This window comes from Phragmites australis, chromosome 5 (genome assembly GCF_958298935.1).
Source record: "Phragmites australis chromosome 5, lpPhrAust1.1, whole genome shotgun sequence".
In the NCBI taxonomy this organism is placed as follows: domain Eukaryota; kingdom Viridiplantae; phylum Streptophyta; class Magnoliopsida; order Poales; family Poaceae; genus Phragmites; species Phragmites australis.
This window is the reverse complement of record NC_084925.1, coordinates 46,552,771-46,577,214: the sequence shown is the minus strand read 5'-3', so window position 1 is coordinate 46,577,214 and position 24,444 is coordinate 46,552,771. Positions and strand designations below refer to the sequence as shown.

The following is a 24,444-nucleotide window of genomic DNA, read 5'->3' as shown; positions in this document are numbered from 1 at the left end:
CTGAAAGATGGTTGAAATGAACAAATTATATATACTGAACGGCCAGATAATGCAAACTCCTTTGTTGTAAGATCTAGCTAGGAACGTGCTTACAAGTCGCACTACACATATCAAAAGAGATTAAAGAACAACATTAAGAGCACAATGCAAGTTGCACAAAGCAACATGACGGCGATGAATCTAATCCCCACCTCTAAGAATTATCTGACATTTAACCATGGATCCATGAGAAATAATCAAAAACATTGCATGCAATACAAATCCGAGCAAGCTATATATAGCTCGCTCAATTAAGTACAATAAACACATCACACATTTGATAATTTCACGATAACAAAGTAGTACTGAAGTACTCTAATCAATTACCACTTCATCATATGTACTAACCTATTGGCGCCACTCCATCTCCAATGGAACAGTAACCATGCACGCCAGTGCCGCCATTTGTGCCGTGCTACCTATTGCTTGCTTGCATTCCATTCCATCGATCAGTACGGTGGCCGCGGGTGCGCCCAAGGGAAGCCGTCTCCCCCGCCGAGTTGTCCGTTGTTCGGCGGCAAGTTGAACATTGGCAGCGCCGATGGGTCGGCAATCCCGTGGCCACCGCCCATGAGCGGGTCAGCCCCGCCCTGCATCGGCGGTGCCGGGCCTTCCTCCTCCTCGTCGAGCGGCAGGCGCTCGTAGGTGGCGTTGGCGAACGTGGACGCGATCACCATGACTGGCCCGGCGGCGATGAGCGAGCCGACGACGCTGCCGCCGACCACCTGCCCCTGGCCGCCGGCCAGGTACACGGTGAGCCCCGTGGATCCCGGCGGCGCGGGGCCCGGGAGGAAGGTGCCTGTGAGCGAAAGGATCTCGAAGCGGCCGTGGAGCGCGACGACGGCGCCGGGCGCGGACGGCTGGCGCAGAGCGACGTTGGCCACGGTCCCGGAGCCGCTGAGCACGCAGACGCCGCGCTGGCGGCGGCGCGAGAACTGCGCGATGGCGTCAGCCACGTCGGCGCCGCCGACCACCTCCATGACGTGGCTGCGCAGCGCGTTGGGGCTGTCCCGCGTCACGAAGATGGGCGGCTTCGGCTTGTTCTTGGAGCCCGGCGGGCGGCCGCGGGGGCGCCGGTTGGGAGCCACGACCACGGCGCCCTCGCGTGGCTCGCCTCCACCGGACTCGTTCTCATCGGCGTGTTCGGCCGGCGGCCCCCCTTCCGGGCTGTGCTCCGGGTCTTTGATGGCAGGGGGTTCGGTATTGGGGCCCGACGAGCCGGACGGCTGCTCCGGCAGGCCCAAATGGCCCGTCCACCACCGGTTCGCCAGCTTGACGGCTGGTTAATTGATTAGCGCATGCAATCAACAAGCAAAACACAGAGATCAGCTGATTGTGAGCTTACTTGCATACAGATGATTGCTTGTGAATGTTTATATATGCAGCACCAGATCAGACAAGAAGGGGAAGGCAGGAAGCAAAATAAAAGATTGCTAACTGTATGTGTATATCTGAGGAGATCTAGATGTAAAGATATGAACTCAAATATACTTGTTGCATATATACCTTGGATGAGAACTGCTGCACTTGCTGTTGAGTGATTTGTATGAAGATAGCTAGAGAAGCATATACATAGCTCACAACATATGGATCTCTCTTTAGCTAGGTTTCTCTCTGTCTAGCTCTGGTGCGAAGTGGAAGTCTGGTATGTGTTCAGAGAGAGAACTTGGAGAGATCAAGAAGCAGCTTGCTCTGAACTTTGAGGAAGGCAATGGACAAGTGGGTATAAGAATGATGGACACGTAAGTAGGGAGACTTGACAGAGGGAGGGGGAGAGACTTTGGGTGCCACTATAAAATATGTAATCTAGTTGGCCTTTCTGCAAGGAGTACTCCTCTCTTTTCACCCTATTCCCCGCTGCGTGTCCCTCCATGGGTTATTTGATTCTTATTTTGACTGGCTACGGATCCCCATATGCCATGTGAATTCAAACGATATATATATATATAATGTACAGCTAGCATTTTACTTCAAAGAATTTTCTTTGTCGATAAGATCACATTTATTTATACGGATTCCCTCTTAAATGGATGGTGTGTTATTTGATATTAAAAATGACAACTCGTGTAAAATCTATTTGTAGGGGTTACATAAATTTACACCTATGAACTAATTTTTAAATCCGTGCTTGCACCTATTACCTGTCATAGGTAAGAAATGAAACTCATGTTTGTCATCCGTGGGCACGACCGTATGCCCGCCAATGATATAAAAGACCCTTCATATTTTGGTGAAAGAAGAATCACTACAAGCTCGTATATCTTTGGTGGTCACCTCTTCAAATATTATGTCTTTAGTAATACTCATGTTTAGGTAATATACAAATTATACAGATGTGTACTAGTTACAAATTATACAGATATGTACTAGTTACAAATTATACTTGCAAAAAATAAGAATAACAAAAAATCAAGGGCAAGTAATAAGATGAAAATAAAATAATGTAAAAGTATTTAGACATATCTGTTATACTATACAAGTATTTGAGCATATATTATGTGCTTGAAGTGGTAGTGGGTAAAGCGGGTGCAAGTAAGTTTTTTTATGCTCACATATGTGTGTCTGTTGAGTTTGGATACAAACCCACACCATAAATAAATAATACAACCTAAACCCATATCAATAGGTTTTTACTCATAGACACATGGATAATCTACGCCCATTACCGCCCCTATTTGGTATGATATCCACGGGCATAAAAAAAGATTTGCTAAAAACTCTCTCTCTGTAGGCATGACTGAGAATTAGTACCCAAACATTGTTTACATGGCAATCAGTAAGAATCTAACACGTCAATAAGTAGTGTCGCTCTTATTAAAAAATGACCCTTTTACCCATTAGATCCCTTAATTTAACTAGGAGAAACATTTTCCATGTCCTATTCCTCCACCGGCCTTCGGAATTGTTGGTGTGTTGTTGGTCCTGAATTAGGATGGTGATAAGCACTATGTGAAAAAATATTATGAGTTTTGAGTGATAACTGTTATGAATAATGGGTCTCGTATATGTTATTTTGAACATGTTACTGATCACTAATTTTTAGAGTCTCGTTACCAATAAGATCATACGTGATGGCTCTTTATCATGACCCGTTACTAACGTGTATCTCCTAGACAGAAAGACATAAGTGACGGGTCACTTATTTTAAGACGTAAGTGACGGGTTAATAGGTTACCCATCACTTATGTTAAGACATAAGTGACTGGTAACCTCTTCACTCGTCACTTATGTGTAGGTTACCTACATGATTGTCCTGTTTTCTAGCTGCATCCTGGAGCATATCTAGTATTTGATAGTCGTCTTCTCCTTATAAACAACAACAATACATCTAAATCCATATTGACTAACACACTATATAACAACTCCCTTTATCACAGAATCGCAAAGGTTCCAATCAATTCATCACGGAGTCGCAAAAGTTAAAAAGTTCTGATCAATTCATATTATATAAGACATCACAACCTAGAGTTTCTATAGTGCAACTCGTCGTATGGGTTGATGACTTCAGAGACTATGAACTCAGCGATCTATTGTCGAATATTCGAGAGTGCATCATCATCGAAAAAATAAGCTAAAAATCCTAGATAATTTGACACGTAACCAGTGTAATGTTATCATGTAATTAAACTAATTACTAAAATTAGTTAAGAATTCTTGTATTGAACTTACATCGAGGGATTTGATATCATTTGTTTAGATCATGAGGGGCATGTTTAACACAACATAGAATCCGCAGGTGTTGCACTATGGTTGTTGGTGGCACTGCTGAAAAGAAAATTTACTGTTAGATCAAAAGAAAAAACAGCAATAGAGAGTATTTGGTAATCTATTTTGCAGCATTTACCGCAAACCCGATCGTCTTTCACGTTGTATTCAGGATCAGCTCAAATGTACTTGCCAAAAGCCCTGTATAAAGAGGGATTGATTAGGGAACATTTAAGTGTTAGAAAAGTTAAATATGTAAACTAAGTTAGGCAGAACTTACATGTCAAGGAGTCCTTTTACAACGCTGTAATCACGCTCTTCAGGTTTGTCTTTTGGTCCTACTGGTCTTGATGAGTCGAGGTACCACATCAAGTTCCACTTGAGGCAAATAACCAGTAAAACCCAATGGCCACCGGTGTTGGGTCGCCCAACAGGTAGTCCATTTTGAAATATTGTTGCATTGCCCTGGCTATATCGTCCATAGCGTAGTCGCTATGAAATTGGATGACCAAGATTGAAATTGCCTTAGGGTCAAAAAATTCAATTGGCTCTTTGTTCTTCTTTGTTTCTTTGATCAAATGTCTACAGATAAGATAAATAGTTATATTTAAGACTTAGTGGTATTAATTAATGAATGTCTAGTTTTAAGGGACTTACAATGTGAAGATATGTAATAACGATACGTCCATGATATCAAGGTTAAAGATGTAAGACCCCTGTTACCGGGATCTCCTGTGCCTCCTGTACCAGTCCCTGGATTACGTAGCTGATACGCACAGTATAACAGTCATAGTATCACAGTAAAACTCCGTACATCATAGAAAGGTTCGGAATACAAAAGGTTATAAACAGTATTGTATATTACAAGCTTGGCCTAGCAGCCATCAAAATACACAGCAGAACAAAAGCCCAAGCGATAAGCAGCATGGGTGCGAACGCAACTTTAGAGACTACTCTTCATCCCTGGCTTCACCTCCGGCGAAGTCGACATCGGCTTCTTCATCTGAATGACAGCAAGAGTGAGTATGGAAGTTACCTAGTAAGCCATATACTACTTAAAAGTGTTGATAGATGCATAAAGGGGTATTTCAAGGGCAAGACTTTACAGTTTTAGCTTTAATGTAAAGCATTTTTATGCAAGTAGTCAGTGGTATCATCAGCTAATGACTTTAAAACAGTTCAAGTTGTTCAAAAACCAGTAACAAGCTGTGTCTGGGGTTTTTCGGTCCTAGGAGGGGCTACACCTCACTCTGCAGTCCCTATTATCACATCTGGTGTACCTCTAATACCACACAACTTCTGGCAAATCGAGCTAAGAACCTCATCACATGGACATCTAGTCCACACACTCACTCATCAAGACACATGCACCAGGAGTCTATTCAAGTGTGACCATGCCTTCGTATGTCCATGACCGTGAACACGGCTATTCGAATAGATTTACACTCTGCAGAGGTTGTACAGCTTTACACACGTGATATGCTCAGCCTCTAATCGTAGCCAGCGGAGGAGAGAATCATACTGAGACCCTTCAAACACCTTTTTTGCCAGGTTTTTCCATGAGACACGCCAAGTACCAGAGCTGCATGTTCCGAAGGTCAGCTTCCCTTTTTAAGCCTAGGCCAGTTCTTGAAACCTTCAAACAGCGGGACAGATAGAATCTTTGCTGCTCGCTACTCTCAGCCTCCTACTATGATGCCCAAACTAGTCCGATGAAGGAGAAGTCAAGTCATGCCCATACAGGACACATGGTTGCATGAGGTGGCTAAGCAAGACGATGCAATGACTCGGACCTTAAGCGGCCAGGCCAGACATCTTCAGTGGCAATGAATACCACCAGGTAACTCAAGCCCCCAAGAGCATCCTCCCTAGAGGACCACTCTATCTTCCCACGTCAAAACAGTTTTCACCCATTTTTACACATCTCCCATCATATCCCATACGACATCAAGGATTTCACAACCATCAACGATTCATGGTATATGAGTTAATATTGATCATGGTAAATCACCATCTCCGAGGAGATGTATTTTAAAAGTGACATCTCCGAGAAGACGTATTCAATCCTAAACATGCTAGATATCAATGCATCGTCTATTGTTATTGTAGTTAAGAATGGGTAATCTTAGGGTGATATGTATACTGGATGATAACATTTATGGCATGACGGGTGTTTAATAAGATTAACTATTGCAAGTGGTGTGTAAAAGCGCAATACATAGCACATACGATAATAGGTCAAGTTTTACTTGTTCATGTAGATTATTTGAAAACATATGTTCAATATGATCAAGGAATTAGGACTTGCCTTCTCCAGAGTTTTCCCCAAAGTCTTGGTTGAAATTGGGATCTTCCTCGCTTCTGACACTTCCTGCGCAAAACTCGCAGAAGTCGTGCTTTTCTGCAATTATAACTATGATCAACAACGAGTTATACTAGAGAATAATCAAATAACACCAAATGGAAAACCAAATAAGCCCTAATGGGTATCACAATGTGACAGATGAGTAGATCTCAATTTTAGATGAATTTCGACGGAAGAAGTGCCGAAATCAGAGCTAGAATGGAGAAGTCATGACTCCCGAAAGATTAAACCGAAATTAAATCAGAAAATTACCAAAAGTTACTATTCATAGTGGGACCCATGTGAACAGTGAATGGGGACCCACTGAATAGTAGCCTGGTAGGGCCCACATGAACAGTGGTTGGATGGGCCGAGTTAGGCTTAATCTGGGTCTGAATGGGCCGAGCTTGGGTTTAGATGGGTCGGGCTGCACAGTGTCGAGCTCGCACAGTGCAGACCCGCTCGGGTCTTAGGCTGGTTGGCTAACAGGCTGTGAAGGTGGTCCAAAGCTGGGTCAACCCATGGGGCACGACTTGTTGGTGGCTGGGTCGGCCAGGGCGGCTAGTCGGCCACTATGCCGAGCCAGGGCGACTCGGCCAGGCCGGTTCGCGTGAGAGCGTAGGCGCGCGGGCGCGCAAGCGACGGAGGGGAGAGAGAAGCGGTCGGTGGCGAAGAATTCCAGTGTGGCGTGCACGAAAAGCTCGCTAGAGAAGCACGCTGGCCAGAGCTTCGTGATAGGAAATGCACGTCAGGCTTCTATGGAATATCACAGACTTGGCTGGGGACTCCTTGATGGTGGCCGACAGTGAAGGAAGCACCATATGACTGCCAGAGGGAAGGCAACGGCATGGCGCGATTTGGACAACACCTCCCTTGCACGGGGAGGTGCCAACCTGCAAGAGAAAGGGGCCCAGGGCACCCTAGAGCACACGACATGATGGCCGCCGACAACACGGGCACATACGCATGCCGGCGACAAGGATTGCATGGCGGTGCACAACTATTAGCCAACAAAGGGCTTGGGGACGCTCACACGCTATCTAGGAGGGCACGAAGGGGGCCAGGAATGCTCATCGGAGGACGAACGGCGGTGGGTTGGTCACGGCGAACGGCTCGGCTCCATTACACGGGCGGCTCACATCGGCTTCCGACATACGGGTGGTGGCACAAGGATGGCATCGAGCTCCTAGGGCTCCTCGGTAGCAAGTCGACGGCAAGATGACAACATCTAGGATGCAGCAGCGGTAATGGCGACAACGAGAGCATGGGGTGAGGCGAGATGGAGAAAGAGAGAGAGGTAGCGGCCGGGCTCTGTTTATAGAGGGGAGGGAGAGCTGGAGAGAGGAGGTGCGGGTTGCTGGCGTGAAGGGACATCAGCGGCGAGGTGGCGGCCGGTGCCCACCTTGTTTCGCGGAGCATGGGTGTGCTCTGCACCGTCCATGCACAAGTATGGAGCGGAAGTCGCGCGTGCAGGATATGGGTGGGGAGAGAGCGCGCGCGCGCGCGTGAGAGAGAGAGAGAGAGAGAGAGAGAGAGAGAGAGAGAGAGAGAGAGAGAGAGAGAGAGAGAGAGAGAGAGCGGAGAAGCGGGGAGCTGGTTGGGAGATTTTCTCGAAGGGAAATGGCAGCCGACGCGGTGTGAAGTGGAGGAGGGAAAAAGGAGAGGAAGGCGCACGGGACGGAGGCCGGATCAGTGATGTGTGGATGGCCAAGGGCGCGCGTGAGCCATCCAATGTGGGTGAGCTGGGCCGTCCAGCGCAGTTGGGGGCCGGGTGCGACGCGCGGGAGAGGGGGAACGGCTGGGTGGGCCGCATGGCTGGGCTGCGCAGGAGGAAGAAAGGGAAAGGAGCCAGGCCAAGAAAGAGAGAGGAGAAAAGGAAACCAGCTCGGGAGAAAAATAGAAGGAGAAAAAGAAAGAGAGAAAGAAAAAGGTTTTGGAATAATTCAAATTGGAGAATTTGAATTTGGTTTCGACTTTGGATTCAGATCAACTTCATTTGGAATATTTGAACTTGGATCTCGAGACCTTCTAAGATGATTTGAATCAAAGGATTTGAACTCAAATTTGGATTTGTGCTGAATAGAATCTACGAGTAGATTTGAAATTGAGAGACATTCAATTCCAAATCTCCACACAAAGAACTACGAAAATCTCAACAAATGCATATAATCCATCTTAATGCAGAGATTATTTTAAAATTGATTCTAGTGTATTCTGGGAATACCTATTCAACTTGATACCCTAAACACACATATGAATGTATACATACTGGTATACCTATATATTCATACACATATATATACTTCCTTGACTTTAATTATCTTAATTAATCATAAAAAGTTTTAATTTGGAGTGAATTTTGTAATTAATCAACATGCTTAAACTCAGGATGTTACAGAAGAGATCATATAATTCATTGAAACACACAAGGAAGTAGCTATCTTCAGTTAAGAAGTGATGTCATTGGTACTGTACGACTATATATTAAGTCTTGGTGTCTCTAGAAGTTTGTGTTTACATGTAGGTCGACATATGCTTCTCCCACTCTTGTTAGGTCATTCACCGTCATCAAGGGTTTCTCATATTGGAACTTCGTGTTAGCACTATTCCAAGCTACTCCAATGTCCATGAACTTCTTCGCCGGTACTATGGTCTTCGACCTCTTCAGCAAGTGCTTCTTAGAGCCTTTCTTCCTGGCTCCCTTTTCCTTGTTATTTGGGCTCTTTGGGGAGACAGAATTGGAGATAAAAGCGAGGCTGCCGGATACGGAGGCGAAGACACTGAAGTCGGCTTATCTAGAAGAGGAGAAGACACTAAAGCCGCCTTCTCTGGAAGTGAGGGGCGCGACGGTGGTGCACTTGAAGCTCGTCCAGACTGGGATGCACTAGAGACCACGATGTTACCCCTCTTCCACTAAATCCTTTGACGAAGAGCTTTACCCAGAGTTGTGACCATCATTGGGGGGGGGGGCTCCAACACATGATCGATGGTATTGCTATGTGCCATGTCCACTGTAACCATGGCATAGCCAGTACGTAACATGACCGTATGTAAGATATGGACATCTGTAGGCATCTAGGCCCTTGCAACCTTGATGTAATACCCATCAGACCTGATTATAAGTCTGCAGGGCGTAGGCCCTTCTAGCAGGTCAATCATATCTGGATCAGTTACGGTGGCTATTGGTTGATTGACCTCCTTTGAGACGCAACTACTTTTCCGTACATTTTCGGGGCTAGCTTCCTCTGGGATGGAAATCTCTATTCTCTGTGCTGCAAGCATTTGCATGATGTTTGCATAAACTTTCTGGTCGATGTTATGTGTCAATGCATCCATGTCCACTGCACCCGATCTCTTCTTCTTCTTGTATATTCTGAGGTCTTCGGGAAAGCCGTATTTCCAACCTTGGGAACTGGATACACCTCGCACATAATCTGGGTGCTTTGGGTTTCCCAGCACTGATGAGAGAACATCATATTCTCTAACCCTGGTGAAAGAATATTGGCTAGCTTTGGCTGACTTTTCTTTTACTTTGTCTGCAATTGGCTGGGTTTTACTGTTTCTAAATGTGATTTCTCTGCTTTCGGACATCTCACCCCTTGCACGCAAATAAGACCGCGATCGTCTTGGAAATTGAAACCAAGGATTCTCGTAGCCTTCTTTGGATAACTTTTTATCCTCTTCCTGTCATTTCGCCCTTTTCCCCACGTACCCGGTTGCACTAGTCCTATGGTTGTGCTTGTTCCTAGCTTGAAGCTGCTTCTTCTCCCTACTCTCCTTTTTGAATTCCTCAAAGTTCCTTATCTACACAAAAGCATCCAAATCTTCCTCTTTCAAGTGCTTGTAGCTCTCGAATGGGGCCACCCCTTTAGCCAAGTATCGATTAATAAGCTTGCTCTTAAAGCTTCGATGAAGTTTCGCGATCGCTTTCATTGCTGCATTGACCAAGGTGATCATTTGACGCTCACTCATGTTTCCAGGGTACTTCAAATACTCATTGACGATATTATCGAACAAGTCCCTCTTCGCTTCATCACTGAGGTCATCGAACTTAGTTGTTATTGGCACCCTCTCTTGATCAATGAGCCCCACGACCCTCCAAAATCTGTTCAAGGCATTTTTCATCCATAGGCAGCCTATCAGCATCGATTCTTGTGACGGTAACCTTAGCTTTCGGGCTCGTGCACCAATACTAGCTTTCTGACTTGGATATTGTGCTCCCTCCATCTATAGAGAAAACAAGAGGAGTTGACATAAACAAATCATATTTTTCAATTTAAGATATATAAAATACATTGACTCATCTCAATACCTCCTTGGTGAGATCGTAATCAGAGTTACTTGCCCGACATCGAGGGGGATACTCGCACGGAACAAGGCTCGGGATGTGCCCGACGTCTAGGGGATACTCGCACGGAACAAGGCACAGCCCAAGCACGGCACATCATGAGGGGTAGGTGGGCCAGGATGACACGGCACGACTAGCCGAGCTATGCCTGGGCTAACGCATCAGCACGACGGGTGGCGCGGTGGGCTAGCACGGCAAGACCTGGGTTAGACATGCTGGGCTGTGCTTGGACGAACCCCTCCCCCCGCCGCTGCCCTGCCACCATGCCACCCTGCCGCTCGGTCGCCCCGCCCCCGCGCCACCTCCCCACCTCGCCCCTCAGCCTTCCCGCCACGCCCCATGTCGCCCAACCGTCGCCCTGTGCCCGTCGGGCCATCGGGTCGGCTATGCTGTAACAGTGCCTGACCCAAGCTGGCACAACACGGTGGCTGACGGGCCGTGTCGTGGGCCGCACCTTTGGCACGTGGGCTATCACGTCATGACCCGTAAACCTTACCGATCCTATTGGGTCGTGCCATAGCCGGGTTGTGCCTAACTGGGCCCATGCTGGGTCTACCCGATAGGCCTATTTGGACAACACTAGTGTAATATAATTGTGGTGATTAAATCTACTAGTCGAACTATCATATTGATTATGGTATAAGGTGCATGATATGTTTATCAAAGACAGACAATGGTATATCAAAGACATATTTCATTACCAAACCTACATCGCATGATTACCATGTCCAACCTTGACACAATAGCTAAAAAGCTCACTCGGCTGAATTGTTGAGAATCAAAGATGGTAAACTTTGTCTAAGCTAACAACTGCACTAGAACTAGGGTTCAAAACAATAGATAGCTCACTGGAGAACCAACACAACAAATGTTCTCCAGTGAACTAGAATAGACCATAGAGTATCACTAACAATAGTCTCTAGGGCTACCAAATATATCAAACAATTCGAGAATTCATAGGTCTAAAACTATTGTACTTATTAAGCATGCCCAATCTCAATGCATTTGTTCATCATCGAGCTTTTCACAGGTCTAAATAGAGAGAGGATGGGAGAGGAGTGAACCTTGAATACTCACAGTGCTATGCACTCAAATGAATGGGACTCCTCGTGGACGATGGTGGCGAGGTGGACGGCGTCAGGCTCCTAGTCCTCCTCCTCGTTGGTGGGGGCGACAACGGCACGAGCGGCCTCCTCCTCCTCCTCCTTTGGGACGGTGGCGGTGCGGGCGGAGGGCTCTTGGTCTGATGAGATGACAACAGGCTCCTGGGCTCGGAGGTGGCTCAGGGACGAGTTAGAGCTAGGACTTAGGACTTGGGCAAAATGACATAGAGGAGGGCGGGACCTTAACTAGTATCACTCGTCACCTATGACCGATCAGTGACCGATGAAGAAAGTCATAGGTGACGGGTGAATACTATTCACCTATCACATATGACTTGTTATAAGTTATGAGTTGTTATAATAGGTGATCGGAGAATAGCATCACCTGTCACCTATCAGTTGTAACAAGGGACTAGTTAACATGATCACTCATCACCTATCACTTTGACAAATTTTATATTAATGCTACAAATTCGACATTATAAATTTAATATGTACAAATTTGAATTTGACATTAAAATTACAAATTTGACATACTATTACAAATTCAAACAACTTGAAACCAAAATTCAAATTTGACACTACTATTACAAATTCAAATAACTTGAAACCTAAAATTCGAATTTGATATTAATTATTACAAATTTGACATTAATATTACAAATTTGACATTACTATTACAAATTTCACATTACTATTACAAATTCAAATAACTTGAAACCTAAAAAATTCAAATTTGACATTACTATTACAAATTCAAATAACTTGAAACCTAAAATTTAAATTTGACATTAATATTACAAATTTAATATATACAAATTCAAATTTGACATTAATATTACAAATTTGACACTCAAATTCAAATTCACAGTTGTCGTACTTTCTTGACATGGATCCCTTCGTTATGGTCGGAGTGCAGGTATGGAGTTTTTTCGGTCTGCGAAAGGCATGGCATGATTGTAGTCGCAAAAGGGGAGATTTCATTGAACTGACTGAACTCCTACTCATCAACGACGTTTGCAACTCTGACAATGCGTTTTTTCCCAACAAGAACCACATGTCGTTTCTTCTTTATTATGTCAGTCACATAAAAGATTTGGTGAAAATCTTTAGCAAGTACGAAGGGTTCAGACTTGTATCCGACGTATTTGAGATCAACACTAGTGAATCCATACTTATCATTAGTAACGCTCTTTGCCCTATGTACCAATGACAACGAAACATGGCTACCTTAAATCCCGAGTAGTTTAGCTCTCATATCTCCTCTATTTAATCGTACTATATACCCCTCTGCATGTCGTTATCATAGACATCTATACAGACACCACTGTTCTGATATATGCTATTCTCATCTTGCACAACCGTATAAAATATGTATCCATTTATATCGTACCCTAAATCATATTTGTTTATCTGTTTTTTCACATAGTGAAGGTTGGGTGGACTTAGTTTTGTTGTGGATGGTAATTAGGATTAGGAGGCCTGATGGAACTGTGTACATGTCTAGTGGGAGGTTAGGGTTTTGTGTGTCGGAATGTGTCTCAAAACTCTGACATCCCAACTAAACCAAACCAGCCCTTCTCTTTCATTTCTTGTTGCTCTTGCTGCCAATGAGAAAGTGTTTTCCTTCTTAATTACTTTCCTGTCCAATAATTGACACTAGTGTTTTCACATGAAAAAATGTCTGTCTCCATCTTTAGTGGAGTGTTGTGTTATTTAATTGTTTTTTAGAAGGAAGCAGTTAAAAGATATGGAGTGTCAAGTGCATGCCTTCTACAATTTCGCCATTGAAAATTTAAATTGTCTAATCATATGATGAATGGAATGTTTGTTTCCGAAAAGAAGCAGAATAAAATCCAATGTGTTATATGTGTTGTTCCTTTTATAAGTAATTTTCTCAATAATGATGTCAATGCTGTATTATTGAACTAAAAATCTCTAGAAATCATCCTACTTGACAAGTTGATTTAAGTAAGCGAAAACTACATATCACTTCCTGGACTTTAACGTGATCTTCAAATTTCATCCTAAACTATGAAACCAGATATAGTTTATCCTAAACTTTATAATACCACTTAAATTTCACCCTGAACTATGAAATTAGATATATTTCATTATAAACTTTATAATACCACTCAAATTTCACCCAGAATTATGAAACTAGATATATTTCACTCTGAACTTTATAATACGACTTAAATAACACCATAACCGGTTTTAGATGGTAGTTTTGCCTATGTGGTGCCTATGTTTTTGCCAAAGGGCATGCTGACATGGCTAATTTGGTCCAATTCACCATCCACCTCACAGAGATATGACAACACAAACTCTAGCAACAGCCTGTGTTAGCTCAGCTAGACGTCGAATAATGATAAAGCAACATGACCGAGTCAATATATGGCAAAATCACTTGGAAAAAAAGAAGAATAAAAATAAGATTAAGTGACATGTAGCACAGACCCTGGCGACAACCCGTGTTAGCTCAGTTAGATGTCGAATGATGATGAAGAAATATGACCGAGTCAATACATGGCAAAACCACTTGGAAAAAAAAAGCATAAAAACAAGATTAAGTAACATGTAGCATAGATCCTGATGGCAGCCCATGTTAGCTCAGTTAGACGTTGAATGACGATGAAGCAACATGATCGAGTCAATATATAACAAAACCACTTGAAAAAAAAGAATAAAAATAAAATTAAGTGACATGTCAGTCTGTATGGCTTAACTACCGATGCAAACTTGCTACATAGATAAAACCAACCTCCAAAACCGGTTAGGATGTTATTTAAGTGATATTGTAAAATTCAATGTGAAATATATTTGATTTTATAGTTTAATATGAAGTTTGAGTGGTATTGTAAAGTTCGTAAATATACTCGTGCTTCTATCCGTACTATGAATATTGTTTGTTTGCTTGTCACTTGCAAGGTTGTCACATCTGACCACAAACAAACGACACTTCCAGTCTTGGTCTCTTTCTAGATAGCTCGATCTGCAGCCTGCTAGCTTGTTATATCTGGATCTGATAGTTAATAATTAGCTACAATTTGTACGGCATTGGTCTTATTTCAAGATATCGTAACCATTAGATATGCCGATTGTACAAATGCATAAAAACAATGGCGAGTTCATGTTTCTTTTTTAAAAAAGGAAGATATGTGCTTTTTTATTCCGAAAGAGTACGTGAGCATGCATCCAGTCAATTAGTTTTTTTCCTTGCTCTGGATAAAGTAATGACAAAAATTTGCATATTATTTACTCTTTATCCATTGGAATAATGAACTATCAAAGAAGTTATACCATGTATATTGCTGCTGGTGTCTACAGGTTGTAAACTAAATATTTTATCTGCTTATCATGCTTAATTTGATTTGCTTCTTGGTTGGTTGCGTTCAAAGTTTGAGACAAAAGCAATGATCAACCGAGATGAATTATGAACGATCGAAGACCATTTATAACCTGGGCTGGAGTGCTTGACACATGTAAACGTGCAGTCCCCTTCTATTTTGGCAAATTTATATGCTTGAAGAATTATATATATAGGCCTTCAATTACTCGCATATATCGTTATGGCTGCTCAAATGGCAATAAAGAAATGGCATGGGATTTGTTCTATACGATGATCAGGCCTAATTGACTTGTTAGCCATTAACTTCAATAACGCAGACAAGAGTAGCGGCCACAGGTTAGGCAGCTAGTAAGACGTGAAGACTTCTTCAGTGGTCTCAGGCAGGGATAGATTTAAGATTATGTCAAAGAGAGGAGCTACAATTAGGGTTTGCTTTAACAAATCAAGGCAAAGTATAAACAACATGTATGTTTTTTATGTTAGATCTCTGTACAATACAAATGGATGATGTCTTGTGACCTGAAGAATACATATATACGTTGTTTGTGTGTTAAGAGTGAGAAACTTTCTGACAGAAGATTCCCATTCATAGCATCTTTCGTCAGATTAATTAAATAAGCCTTGATTGCCCCCACATATGGTTACCTTAACTAGGCAAATATTTACTAATACTCATCATAAAGTATATATGATCCCTCGTTTCACAATGTGAATTAAGTCACTTCAGCAATGCTTTCGCGATTGATTTATATTTTTTTAAGGGAAATTAGTTAGTACACCTCCTCACTGTATATATCCTTGCTACAGAAATCACAATATTGCAGCTTAACGTCACTCAAATTTACATGTGGTTTTTTTGTGTGAGAATCTTCAGAACCATGCATGAAAAACTTGTGCAGATACCTAACAACTCTTGTCGTCCATGACAAATATGGCATCGCATTTGCAAAGTACAACCAAAGGCACCCAAATAAAGATCCTGTGATGCTCTCATGCTCATGCCTCCACTCTAATCTAAAGAAGAAAGGTACAAAACAAAGCTAACTGAAACCAATTAAGTACATTAACCCCTAAGCTTTTTTAATAAAGCATTGCCCACTAATAATTAAACTAGTGGCACATCTCCCAGCGATGGATAACCTAAGCTTTGTCAAACATTGATGGGGTGGTGTGCATGACATATCTAACCTAAGCTAGCCCAACCAAAGTGACACTAGTACACACCAACCAAACAAAAGAAAAGGAATAATTAGGAGGAACACCAAGCAGTGGCGAAGCTAGAACGAACAAGACCCTGGTGCACTATTTCATTGTGTATATAGCAACCGTTCAATTTTTAAGTAATACACTACAAAATAGCATTGCAATTTTCAAAGGACCCTAGTGCATGTGCACCATGGTCCATGAACCTGGCGTCGCCCCTGACACCAAGGAGAGTGGAGTTTTGAACTCATGGCCTGACCATACTATTTGCAATGCACCAATATCTCAGTTTGCAACCTAGATTAAAAGAAAAACAGTTAGCCAAACACTTAATTTCGAAAAGCGGCTTCTGTGAACGAGATTACCATAGTGCACCTCAATACCAAACACAGCCTACATCTAATGAGATTTTGGTGTTCATTTAGTTAGCTTTATGTGTATATATATGTATAGAACAACTCCCTAATTGCTAGTTTAACTTTTGACATGTTTTGTTCTTACTAATTCTAAACCCATCCCTCTTTCAATCAATTAGTAACAATAAGCCAAGGATATGGTGGTAAACGTTGCCCAGGTGAGAAGTTGGAAATCAATATGACAAAATCTACAATTCAAAATCAGATTGCCAAAGCAGGTACATTTAGCAAGATAGTATAGAAATACGTGTGATTAGGACCGGTTGGTTCAATTATCTATGCTAGTTACAGGTGTTTGGTGCTAGTTCCCGCACGATTAGGGCATCTTCCCTTAATAATTATTGCATCCTTGATCATTGCGTTGGTTGTGATTAAGCACCGCTGAACAGAAGTCTTCAACTTTATAAACTTTTATTATACCAGTTGCTCATGATACAACCGTAGTATTCCTTCGATCTGGATTTGTTTGCCTGATGCCGCGTGACACGTGTTGACCTCACAGCTGCCTCTAAAATAAACAAGTCCAGCTACAAATCAACCAACGCACAAAATACTGAACTGGATACATCTTAGTAAAGATTGCAAGTACTACTAGTGTCATACAAATAGTATAACAAAGGAACAGACGGCAAATCTGAATCCATTTTCTGTAGTTACAGCGACAGAGCAAAAAGTCGATCCAACAGGCTGTAATCGTTATACAGTGCAGAATTCGCGACACTCAGATCAGCATACTTCGCATTTAGGACGGTGAGTTTGAGGTATATACTGCGACGTAACAGACCGGCACAAATATTTTCAGCAGGTTCTTGACCCGCATAGCTTCATCGATGATGCTTCTACCTGGTCAAATAGTACACCAGCATAAAAAGTGTAACGAATGATGCTACAAGGGTTCCCATCCTCCGCCTTGATTTAGTCTCGAACACCTGTGTCACGCTCATTTAGACACGAATCCTCTCAGAAGAATATGAAGGGCATATGAACTAGCATATTATTTGTTTCCATTGTTGCTTACCATCTTGAATTTGTCCACGGTTCCAGAGAGAAAACCCCTTGATGTATCCATATCATTCCCCTGAATCAGGCATGATGGTAAGGGAGAAGCACAGTAGATTGAGATCATACAAGGAAGAGGTTAACAAGATATATATAAAATACCATTCGGTCTAGCATTCTGTTATGAGTCTCCACCTCTTCATGGATATCACCTGACAACTACAGGCAGGTAAAAGAACTTCAGTACCCAACGAATATAATATAATTGTCTAGAGACCTCTCCAAATTGACAAATGGGGAAAGATTCCCATAGCTAGAACAATTAAAACAAGCTCAATGTAGTCAATGGAAGGGCCGACAGAAAATATTCATAAATTTGAGTAAAGCGCACTAAAATACAGAAGCGACTTCTACTCAGTATCTTATATGTTAATTTGAGGCAGCCCAAATATTAGAGTTTTCTAGTTTCTAAAACTGGGCATGTCTACACTGAGATTAGACAGCCAAATTCAGAGAGACAAGGCCCAGAGTTACATCAGAATTATGTCACGCCCCATGGCCTCCACACCTTCCATTTTGCTGGCTACTTCCACCAAAATACTAAAGAATCCTTCTACATTTCATCTAGTTGATAACTTCTAAAGAGAGCAAAACCCGTTAGAGCTAAATGCATCCCACAGGACCCACACTCAAGAGAAAATTGATCACAAGAGAATATCAGAAGTCCAATCAAATATTCAGATAGCATTAATGCTGCCACCATTATGTCATTACATGGGCCATCAGATTAGTCAGATACATTCTTCGCCAAATTTAAGCGGTAAACTCATGCCCAAATGCTGTGTCGAACTACTTTCCAAATTTCAAACCAAAATGGTCCAGGAAGGCACATGGTTGACATGGACCCCATATCTACACTTATACTATGCATTAAAGTTGTGGTCCAGAGAGGAACTATTTTTTAAACAGTACAACTTTTTTTATTTTTTAAATAAAAACTATTTTATGATCTTATCTATGCGACATGGCTTAAAATAAATGTGAATTGCAAACACGACAATTCCTTTACATAACAAAATCAATGAACATAGAACATTAAGAATTTCAGTTATTAAGTGGCACAATACCCGCTTAAGAATGCTGACACGATCCTGTAATCCATCAATAGCTTGATCATTTTCTTGCTCGTCTATCTCATGTGAAGAATAGGATGTTTCTCTGATTCCACCCTCCTCAATGCCATCAAAGAGAGAAGTTCTGGTGCTACGATATCTGCTAAAAGTGCAGCAAATAGCCATATAAGAGTCGGCACACAATTGATAGGTACATAACAAGGAATAATATGCAAAAGAAACAGGGTTCGGAATATGCATGTCATCACATCCAAACTAACTAAAGTACTCAGATGAATCTTAAATTTTGTCACAATGGGGCGTTTACCATAGGACATACAAATAAATTGGAACATTCCACGCCAAAATATAGAATACAAACCCAAGTCCTAGCAAAGGATTCACAAATATGTAGAAGTGTGAAGGGACTAACATTTCTATGTTTTCAAGTTCAAAATTCAATGGTTATGAGTACACGATCACCTAGGCACGTGCATCAAGAGGATGAAGAAGGAAAGACAGCCTTATGCATTTGATAAACAAGCTGAACAAATACATTGAAACAATCCAAACTATAAATTGCATGTTAAATACTTTGAAACAAACATGTTGCCCTAAAGGGTATATACTGCTGATTTCTATCTCTAACTTTGACAGAGGTCAACTAAGCTCTACAATAATCAATATCACAATGTGCTACTCGCTCGTAGTTATAAAATATATCTGAGTAATCTGACCCATAAAGCAGACACAGGGAACTTGCATGCTCTGATATGGACCAATATGTAAAAATTCTTCTAGACCCATATCATGAAATACGCCAAACCATCATTGTCTGCTGAAATACTTAAGTACAGCATAAAACTAACATAAATCAGTGACAGAATGTGAAAAGACAGCGCAATAAGCACTAGGCATTGATGTAAGTAGTTCATGTTAGCCCCATTTAGCAATTTGAAATTGTACTCAGTTGGCCACAGACCATTCCTAAATGGTCTGGAAACTGATGCTCATGTAAGTAACAATATCATCGCAACAGTCACCATAAAAAAAACAAAAGCTTAAGAAGCAAGGCTTGCTGGTTGGCACAAACTTCATCTACAAACCTAACACAAAAAATTTCAACATTTGAATTAAGCTATATTGTTCGAACTGGTTCTTTTTATCCCCTTCCATTCTTGGATTCTTAGTACAAATTCAGTGTTAGGCACAGCAAAGAAGCTGGAGAGCTCGAGACAGAGAGAGACAGAGAGAAGGCTCAAGAGAAAAGAGTTCTTTGTGACCACAAGGCGGTGAGAGTCTACCAGGATACCTAGTGTTCTGATCACCTTACATTCATTTCTAAAACAAGATATCATTTTAACTTCTTTGTTCTTTAAATTATCTACACACACTACCACAATCACTTAGGCATTTAGCAAGAAGTTTCAAGCTGCCATGGCCCATAAATATCAGCAGGCAGAAATGAAGAGATCGGTAACTTTGGAGTAGTAGCTCTCAAAGTCCAAGTTACAAATTCAGTGGTCTGATGGGATAGATAAGCAAAAGCCCAGTCAAAACCAACATCCATGTCTAATAAACCTATTCTCATCACCTTCAGCGGACTATACAAATAAACTTTCAGATGACAATTTGACGATAATGACAGACATAGAGCACCCCGACAAATCTGATGGAGCTGAAGAAATGAAACTGTCCTATACAAGAATTGGTAGGGGTTGGGTGTGGAAATTCCTCAACCGTAACTACACAACAACAACAGAGTTATCTAAAATTTTTTTTCGAGCAATAGAGTTGTCTAAAAAATAACTACACAACAGCACTAATCATTCATCTTAACAAACGGTGTATACCGTTCGCACCAATGGCATGCCGTTATACATTACAGCACTGTATCAGAACGCAGGTAATCCCTGCAGTTAGCCAGCCACATTCGGTCCTAATAACGAATCTCTCGCGCTCATCAACCCTAAATCCGAGCTGCATCTCACACAATCCAAAGCTCTAAACAAGAAGCAGGCGCAGAATCTTACCCCCTCGGGTTCATGGCGCTCGTCTCGATTCGAATCGTGTCCCCTGCCTGCACGGATCAAACACAAAACCCATCAGAAACAAGGCTCCAAAAACACGAGAAACAAAAATCCGGAGAGAGATGAACGGGTCCGCGGATCTGAGGGTGAATCCGGCGAGCTTACCTCTCAATTCGCGTCGGATTTGGGATTCGCGAGGAGCCGCGAAGGGGAGAATCCGAGAATGTTAAGAGGGGGGACACGCTTCGAGATTACAAGTAGCCAGTAACTGCCACGTGGGCCCGTATCCTGGGTCAACTGCATGGGGTCCAGTGGCAGTGAGAAGAGCCAGAAGGAAGCTTCTGGATCCGCGTGGTGACGTGGCTTGTTTCGATCGAACGGCTGGCGTCGACTCAAACGCGAATTCCATTCTTGCCCCTCTTTTCTCTGAGCCGTCGCCGGATTTTGCCTTACAGCCGCCGCCGCCGCCAGCCTCGCCGCCGCGTGAATCGTCTGGAGTCGCCGCCGATGGAGGCTTCCTCCGCGTTCGAGCCGTCCCCGGAGATGGAGCGGTTCCTGTGCGAGCGGCTGCTGGACGCGAAGCAGCCCATCGCCGAGCGCTTCCGGGCGCTCTTCTCCCTCCGCAACCTTCGCGGGGACGCCCCGCGTCGCGCCCTCCTCCAAGGTCTCGTCCCACAGACTCACCACCCTCTTATCGTTGCTAAATCTTCAACGCCTGTGGAGGCTTTAGCAGCTTTGCCTGTGGATTGGTCTTCGCGAACTGAGTAGATTCCGTGCTACTGTGCTTGTAGTTCACTAATTAGCTGCCTTGCTGTTACCTGGTAGTAGTATTGGTCTAAGGTATTTCTTCAATGTAGCTCCAAGTTTTAGTGGCCTCATTATTCGCCCCAGTTCAGTGACCCTCGCCCTGTTTAGTAGTGCTGAGGTGTTGATACTAGAAAGAATTAATCTGTTATAGATTCTTCACCTTATTCATTGAATAGATCTCAAGACTAGGCTGTGCTAGTTGATCGTACGCTAACACTGGTTGTCTTATGGATCACCCTTCACAAGATCTGGTGTGTGGCTAATAATGTTGGATAATAGTAGTTTTTGTTTGAGCTAATTAGCAGGTTTTGAATTTTGGAGTTTCCGCGTGTTAAATTTCTGCCGGCACCAGTAATTTTGGGGATATCTCAAAGAAAGTTGTAAATATTAGCTGCTAGCTTTGGCGTGGATTACTGAACATAGAACCAATGTATTTGTTGTCGAGGGTCCTTATCACAAATAGCTTTCTTTCTGCTGGCGCCAGTAATTTTGGGGATATCTCGAAGAAAGCTGTAAATATTAGCTGCTAGCTTTGGCGTGGATTACTGAACATAGAGCCAATGTATTTGTTGTCGAGGGTCCTTATCACAAATAGCTTTCTTTCTGCACAGTAATTTTGGGGATATCTCGAAGAGAGCTGTAAATATTAGCTGCTAGCTTTGGCGTGGATTACTGAACATAGAACCAATGTATTTGTTGTCGAGGGTCCTTATCACAAATAGCTTTCTTCTTCAGTTTTACTTATTGCCATGCACATATTAATTTGCTAAAAGTTCTTATGTCTACCACCTTTTTCTGTTGTTCAATACCACTTGGAGTAGAGTTTACTTTTGTCTACTGTCAATAGTAAGTGTGAACATTGCTGACACATTAGCTACCTCTTAATGTCTATTAGTATTTTGTTATCACTATGGAGAAAACTGTGCTGGAGGAGTAGTGCTTCTATTCTCTTCCAAGAAGTGAAAAAAAAAAGAGACAAATATAAAACATATTAAGCGACTGATTTGGAACCACCCACTACACTAGTAACTGTGCTTCCAATTTCTGCAACTTAGTGTTTGAGAGACCATGGAAATGCTACTCGAACTAGAAAGAAAAGGGCTCAAGAAAACCTGACATATTTGCTGCAATTCTCAGCTGCAAGGGATTCTTCAAACTTGCTTGCCCATGAGGCTGCATTTGCACTTGGACAAATGCAGGATGCTCAGGCCATCCCTGCACTGGAGTCAGTTCTCAAAGATCTTTCTCTACATCCAATTGTTCGCCATGAGGTAGTTACTGAATTTAATGTTATATGCTGCTTCTAGTGCTTTGCTTCCATTTGAATAATTGTGTATGCCTATTGATCAGGCTGCTGAAGCTCTTGGAGCCATTGGCCTGGAAAAGAGCATTCCTCTGTTGGAGGAGAGTTTAGCTGCTGATCCTGCTGTGGAGGTACAAGAAACTTGTGAGCTGGCACTACGACGGATAGAAGAGCAGAAAAATGTGAGTGGTGCTGAGAGTTCAACCATTTCACCCTTCCTCTCAGTTGATCCAGCACTGCCTGCAAAGCAGGGACTTTCAGTAGATCAACTAAGGTATCTCTTTCGAGGTAGTCTTACATGTTGTCATTATACTTTACATAGCCTTGCTGTTACCTACGTGGTGAATTTTTATCAGGGATCTTCTCCTCAATGATCAAGAAAGCATGTATGAACGTTATGCAGCTCTTTTTGCGCTTAGGAATGATGGTGGAGATGCTGCTGTTTCTGCTATTGTTGCAGCTCTAAGTGTCAAAAGTGCTCTTTTACGCCATGAGGTTCCCTTCAAACTTTAGCTAGTACTTGTTCGCACCTGTTTTCCACAATCATGAAGCAGACAACATGGAATGTTTAATATCTAAATTCTGAAAGGGATTTGTTCTGTTGTCCCATAACTTGTGTCTCTAGCAACCTAGCTTATCATTTAAAACTGTAAGAAGTTATATCTAAATTCTAGGGGCTCTTTCAAAATAAGAAAACAATTACCAAGAGATAAGGGTAGGATTGGTGCCTTGGTGGCATGAAAGTGCTTCAGATTCCCGAAGGCACATTACCTGATTTAATGAGGTCATATTCACTTATCAGCATTGATCAATTTGATGAATTACTTGAGATAATTTGTTCTTGTCTTACCATTCCAAGGCCTATTGGTTTATACAATGTAATTGCATTTTTCTCTGTATTATTCTGCAGGTTGCTTATGTGTTAGGTCAGCTGCAAAATAAAGCTGCTTCAGATGCACTTTCTACTGTCTTGAAGAATGTCTGTGAGCATCCAATGGTCAGGCATGAAGCTGCTGAAGCCCTTGGCTCAATTGCAGGTAACTAATACTGCAAGTTTTTGCAGAATGCCATTTACCATATCCAGTCCATGCAGACATTTTTTAGTTTCCTGCTGTGCTGTAGATCAAGAAAGTGTCGCACTTTTGGAGGAATTTGCGAAGGATCCTGAGCCCATAGTCTCGCAGAGTTGTGAAGTAGCTCTCAGCATGCTTGAGTACGAGAGATCGGGGAAGTCCTTTGAGGTACTTGTCTAGATCGACACAAAGAAATATTCGTGATATGTATCTACATACTCTCGTGTGGATTTTAACCAGCGTACACTTTCCGTGCAGTTTCTTTTTCTGCAGACTCCTCATGCGTAGTAGGAGTCGTCTCGTTGCTGCTTCCCCTTCATCACCAGACATGCTTCCATGGGCTTCGATAATACGCTTGTCCTGATAGATTTCTTCTTCTTTTTTTGAAATTGTGATGTGATGGAACATGAAATATGGTGAAAGAAACAAAATCATGTAGCTATGAAAATTTATCGAGTTGGGTGATTTGCAATTGGTTTCGTTTCCTAGTTGTACTCTTGCAATGAAGAAAACGGGGTTGGCACCGATGCCAATCGTGGTTAACTCATTGAGACTGCCACTGGTTTGCAATGGATGACTAACGTCGTGTAAATGTAATAAGGGAAAATCC

The 24,444-nt window shown here is 42.5% G+C and overlaps 3 protein-coding genes across 5 annotated transcripts; 1 reads left to right on the top strand and 2 right to left on the bottom strand.

Annotated features, from left to right (window-relative positions):
- Window positions 1–226: 226 nt before the first annotated feature.
- LOC133918139 (AT-hook motif nuclear-localized protein 20-like) lies at window positions 227–10,812 on the bottom strand. Its single transcript, XM_062361875.1, has 2 exons — window positions 10,638–10,812; window positions 227–1,318 (listed from the first exon to the last, which is right to left on the bottom strand). Exons 1-2 carry the CDS (start codon window positions 10,810–10,812, stop codon window positions 489–491), a joined length of 1,005 nt encoding a protein of 334 aa, XP_062217859.1. The 3' UTR covers window positions 227–488.
- A 6,249-nt stretch (window positions 10,813–17,061) lies between these two features.
- On the bottom strand, window positions 17,062–20,935 carry LOC133920124 (bet1-like SNARE 1-1). 2 transcript variants are annotated; one of them, XM_062364779.1, is made up of 6 exons: window positions 20,817–20,935; window positions 20,655–20,701; window positions 18,637–18,784; window positions 17,672–17,728; window positions 17,529–17,588; window positions 17,062–17,439 (listed from the first exon to the last, which is right to left on the bottom strand). In XM_062364779.1, the coding sequence occupies exons 2-6, from the start codon at window positions 20,666–20,668 to the stop codon at window positions 17,350–17,352; spliced, it is 369 nt and encodes a 122-aa protein (XP_062220763.1). In that variant the 5' UTR covers window positions 20,669–20,701; window positions 20,817–20,935; the 3' UTR covers window positions 17,062–17,349. The 2 variants fall into 2 exon arrangements, with proteins under 2 accessions (XP_062220763.1, XP_062220765.1); XM_062364781.1 differs by having other exon boundaries at window positions 18,637–18,781.
- A 91-nt stretch (window positions 20,936–21,026) lies between these two features.
- LOC133920123 (deoxyhypusine hydroxylase-B) lies at window positions 21,027–24,306 on the top strand. Of its 2 annotated transcripts, none has more exons than XM_062364778.1 (7): window positions 21,027–21,315; window positions 22,596–22,729; window positions 22,809–23,035; window positions 23,118–23,256; window positions 23,672–23,798; window positions 23,884–24,002; window positions 24,093–24,306. In XM_062364778.1, the coding sequence occupies exons 1-7, from the start codon at window positions 21,159–21,161 to the stop codon at window positions 24,120–24,122; spliced, it is 933 nt and encodes a 310-aa protein (XP_062220762.1). In that variant the 5' UTR covers window positions 21,027–21,158; the 3' UTR covers window positions 24,123–24,306. The 2 variants fall into 2 exon arrangements, with proteins under 2 accessions (XP_062220762.1, XP_062220761.1); XM_062364777.1 differs by having other exon boundaries at window positions 21,030–21,315; window positions 22,809–23,049; window positions 23,165–23,256.
- The last annotated feature ends 138 nt before the right edge of the window (window positions 24,307–24,444 follow it).

Coding starts and splice junctions, on each gene's coding strand:
- LOC133920123 (XM_062364778.1), top strand. CDS start 21,159: ATGGAGGCTTCCTCCGCGTTCGAGCCGTCCCCGGAGATGGAGCGGTTC. Junction 23,036..23,117: donor CTTTCAGTAGATCAACTAAG/GTATCTCTTTCG, acceptor AATTTTTATCAG/GGATCTTCTCCTCAATGATC. Junction 23,257..23,671: donor GTGCTCTTTTACGCCATGAG/GTTCCCTTCAAA, acceptor ATTATTCTGCAG/GTTGCTTATGTGTTAGGTCA.
- LOC133920124 (XM_062364779.1), bottom strand. Junction 17,729..18,636: donor GTGTCAGCATTCTTAAGCGG/GTATTGTGCCAC, acceptor ACCTGCCTGTAG/TTGTCAGGTGATATCCATGA. Junction 17,440..17,528: donor CCGTGGACAAATTCAAGATG/GTAAGCAACAAT, acceptor AGCGTGACACAG/GTGTTCGAGACTAAATCAAG.
- LOC133918139 (XM_062361875.1), bottom strand. CDS start 10,812: ATGGCCCGACGGGCACAGGGCGACGGTTGGGCGACATGGGGCGTGGCG. Junction 1,319..10,637: donor GCCCAGCATGTCTAACCCAG/GTCTTGCCGTGC, acceptor TCAATTAACCAG/CCGTCAAGCTGGCGAACCGG.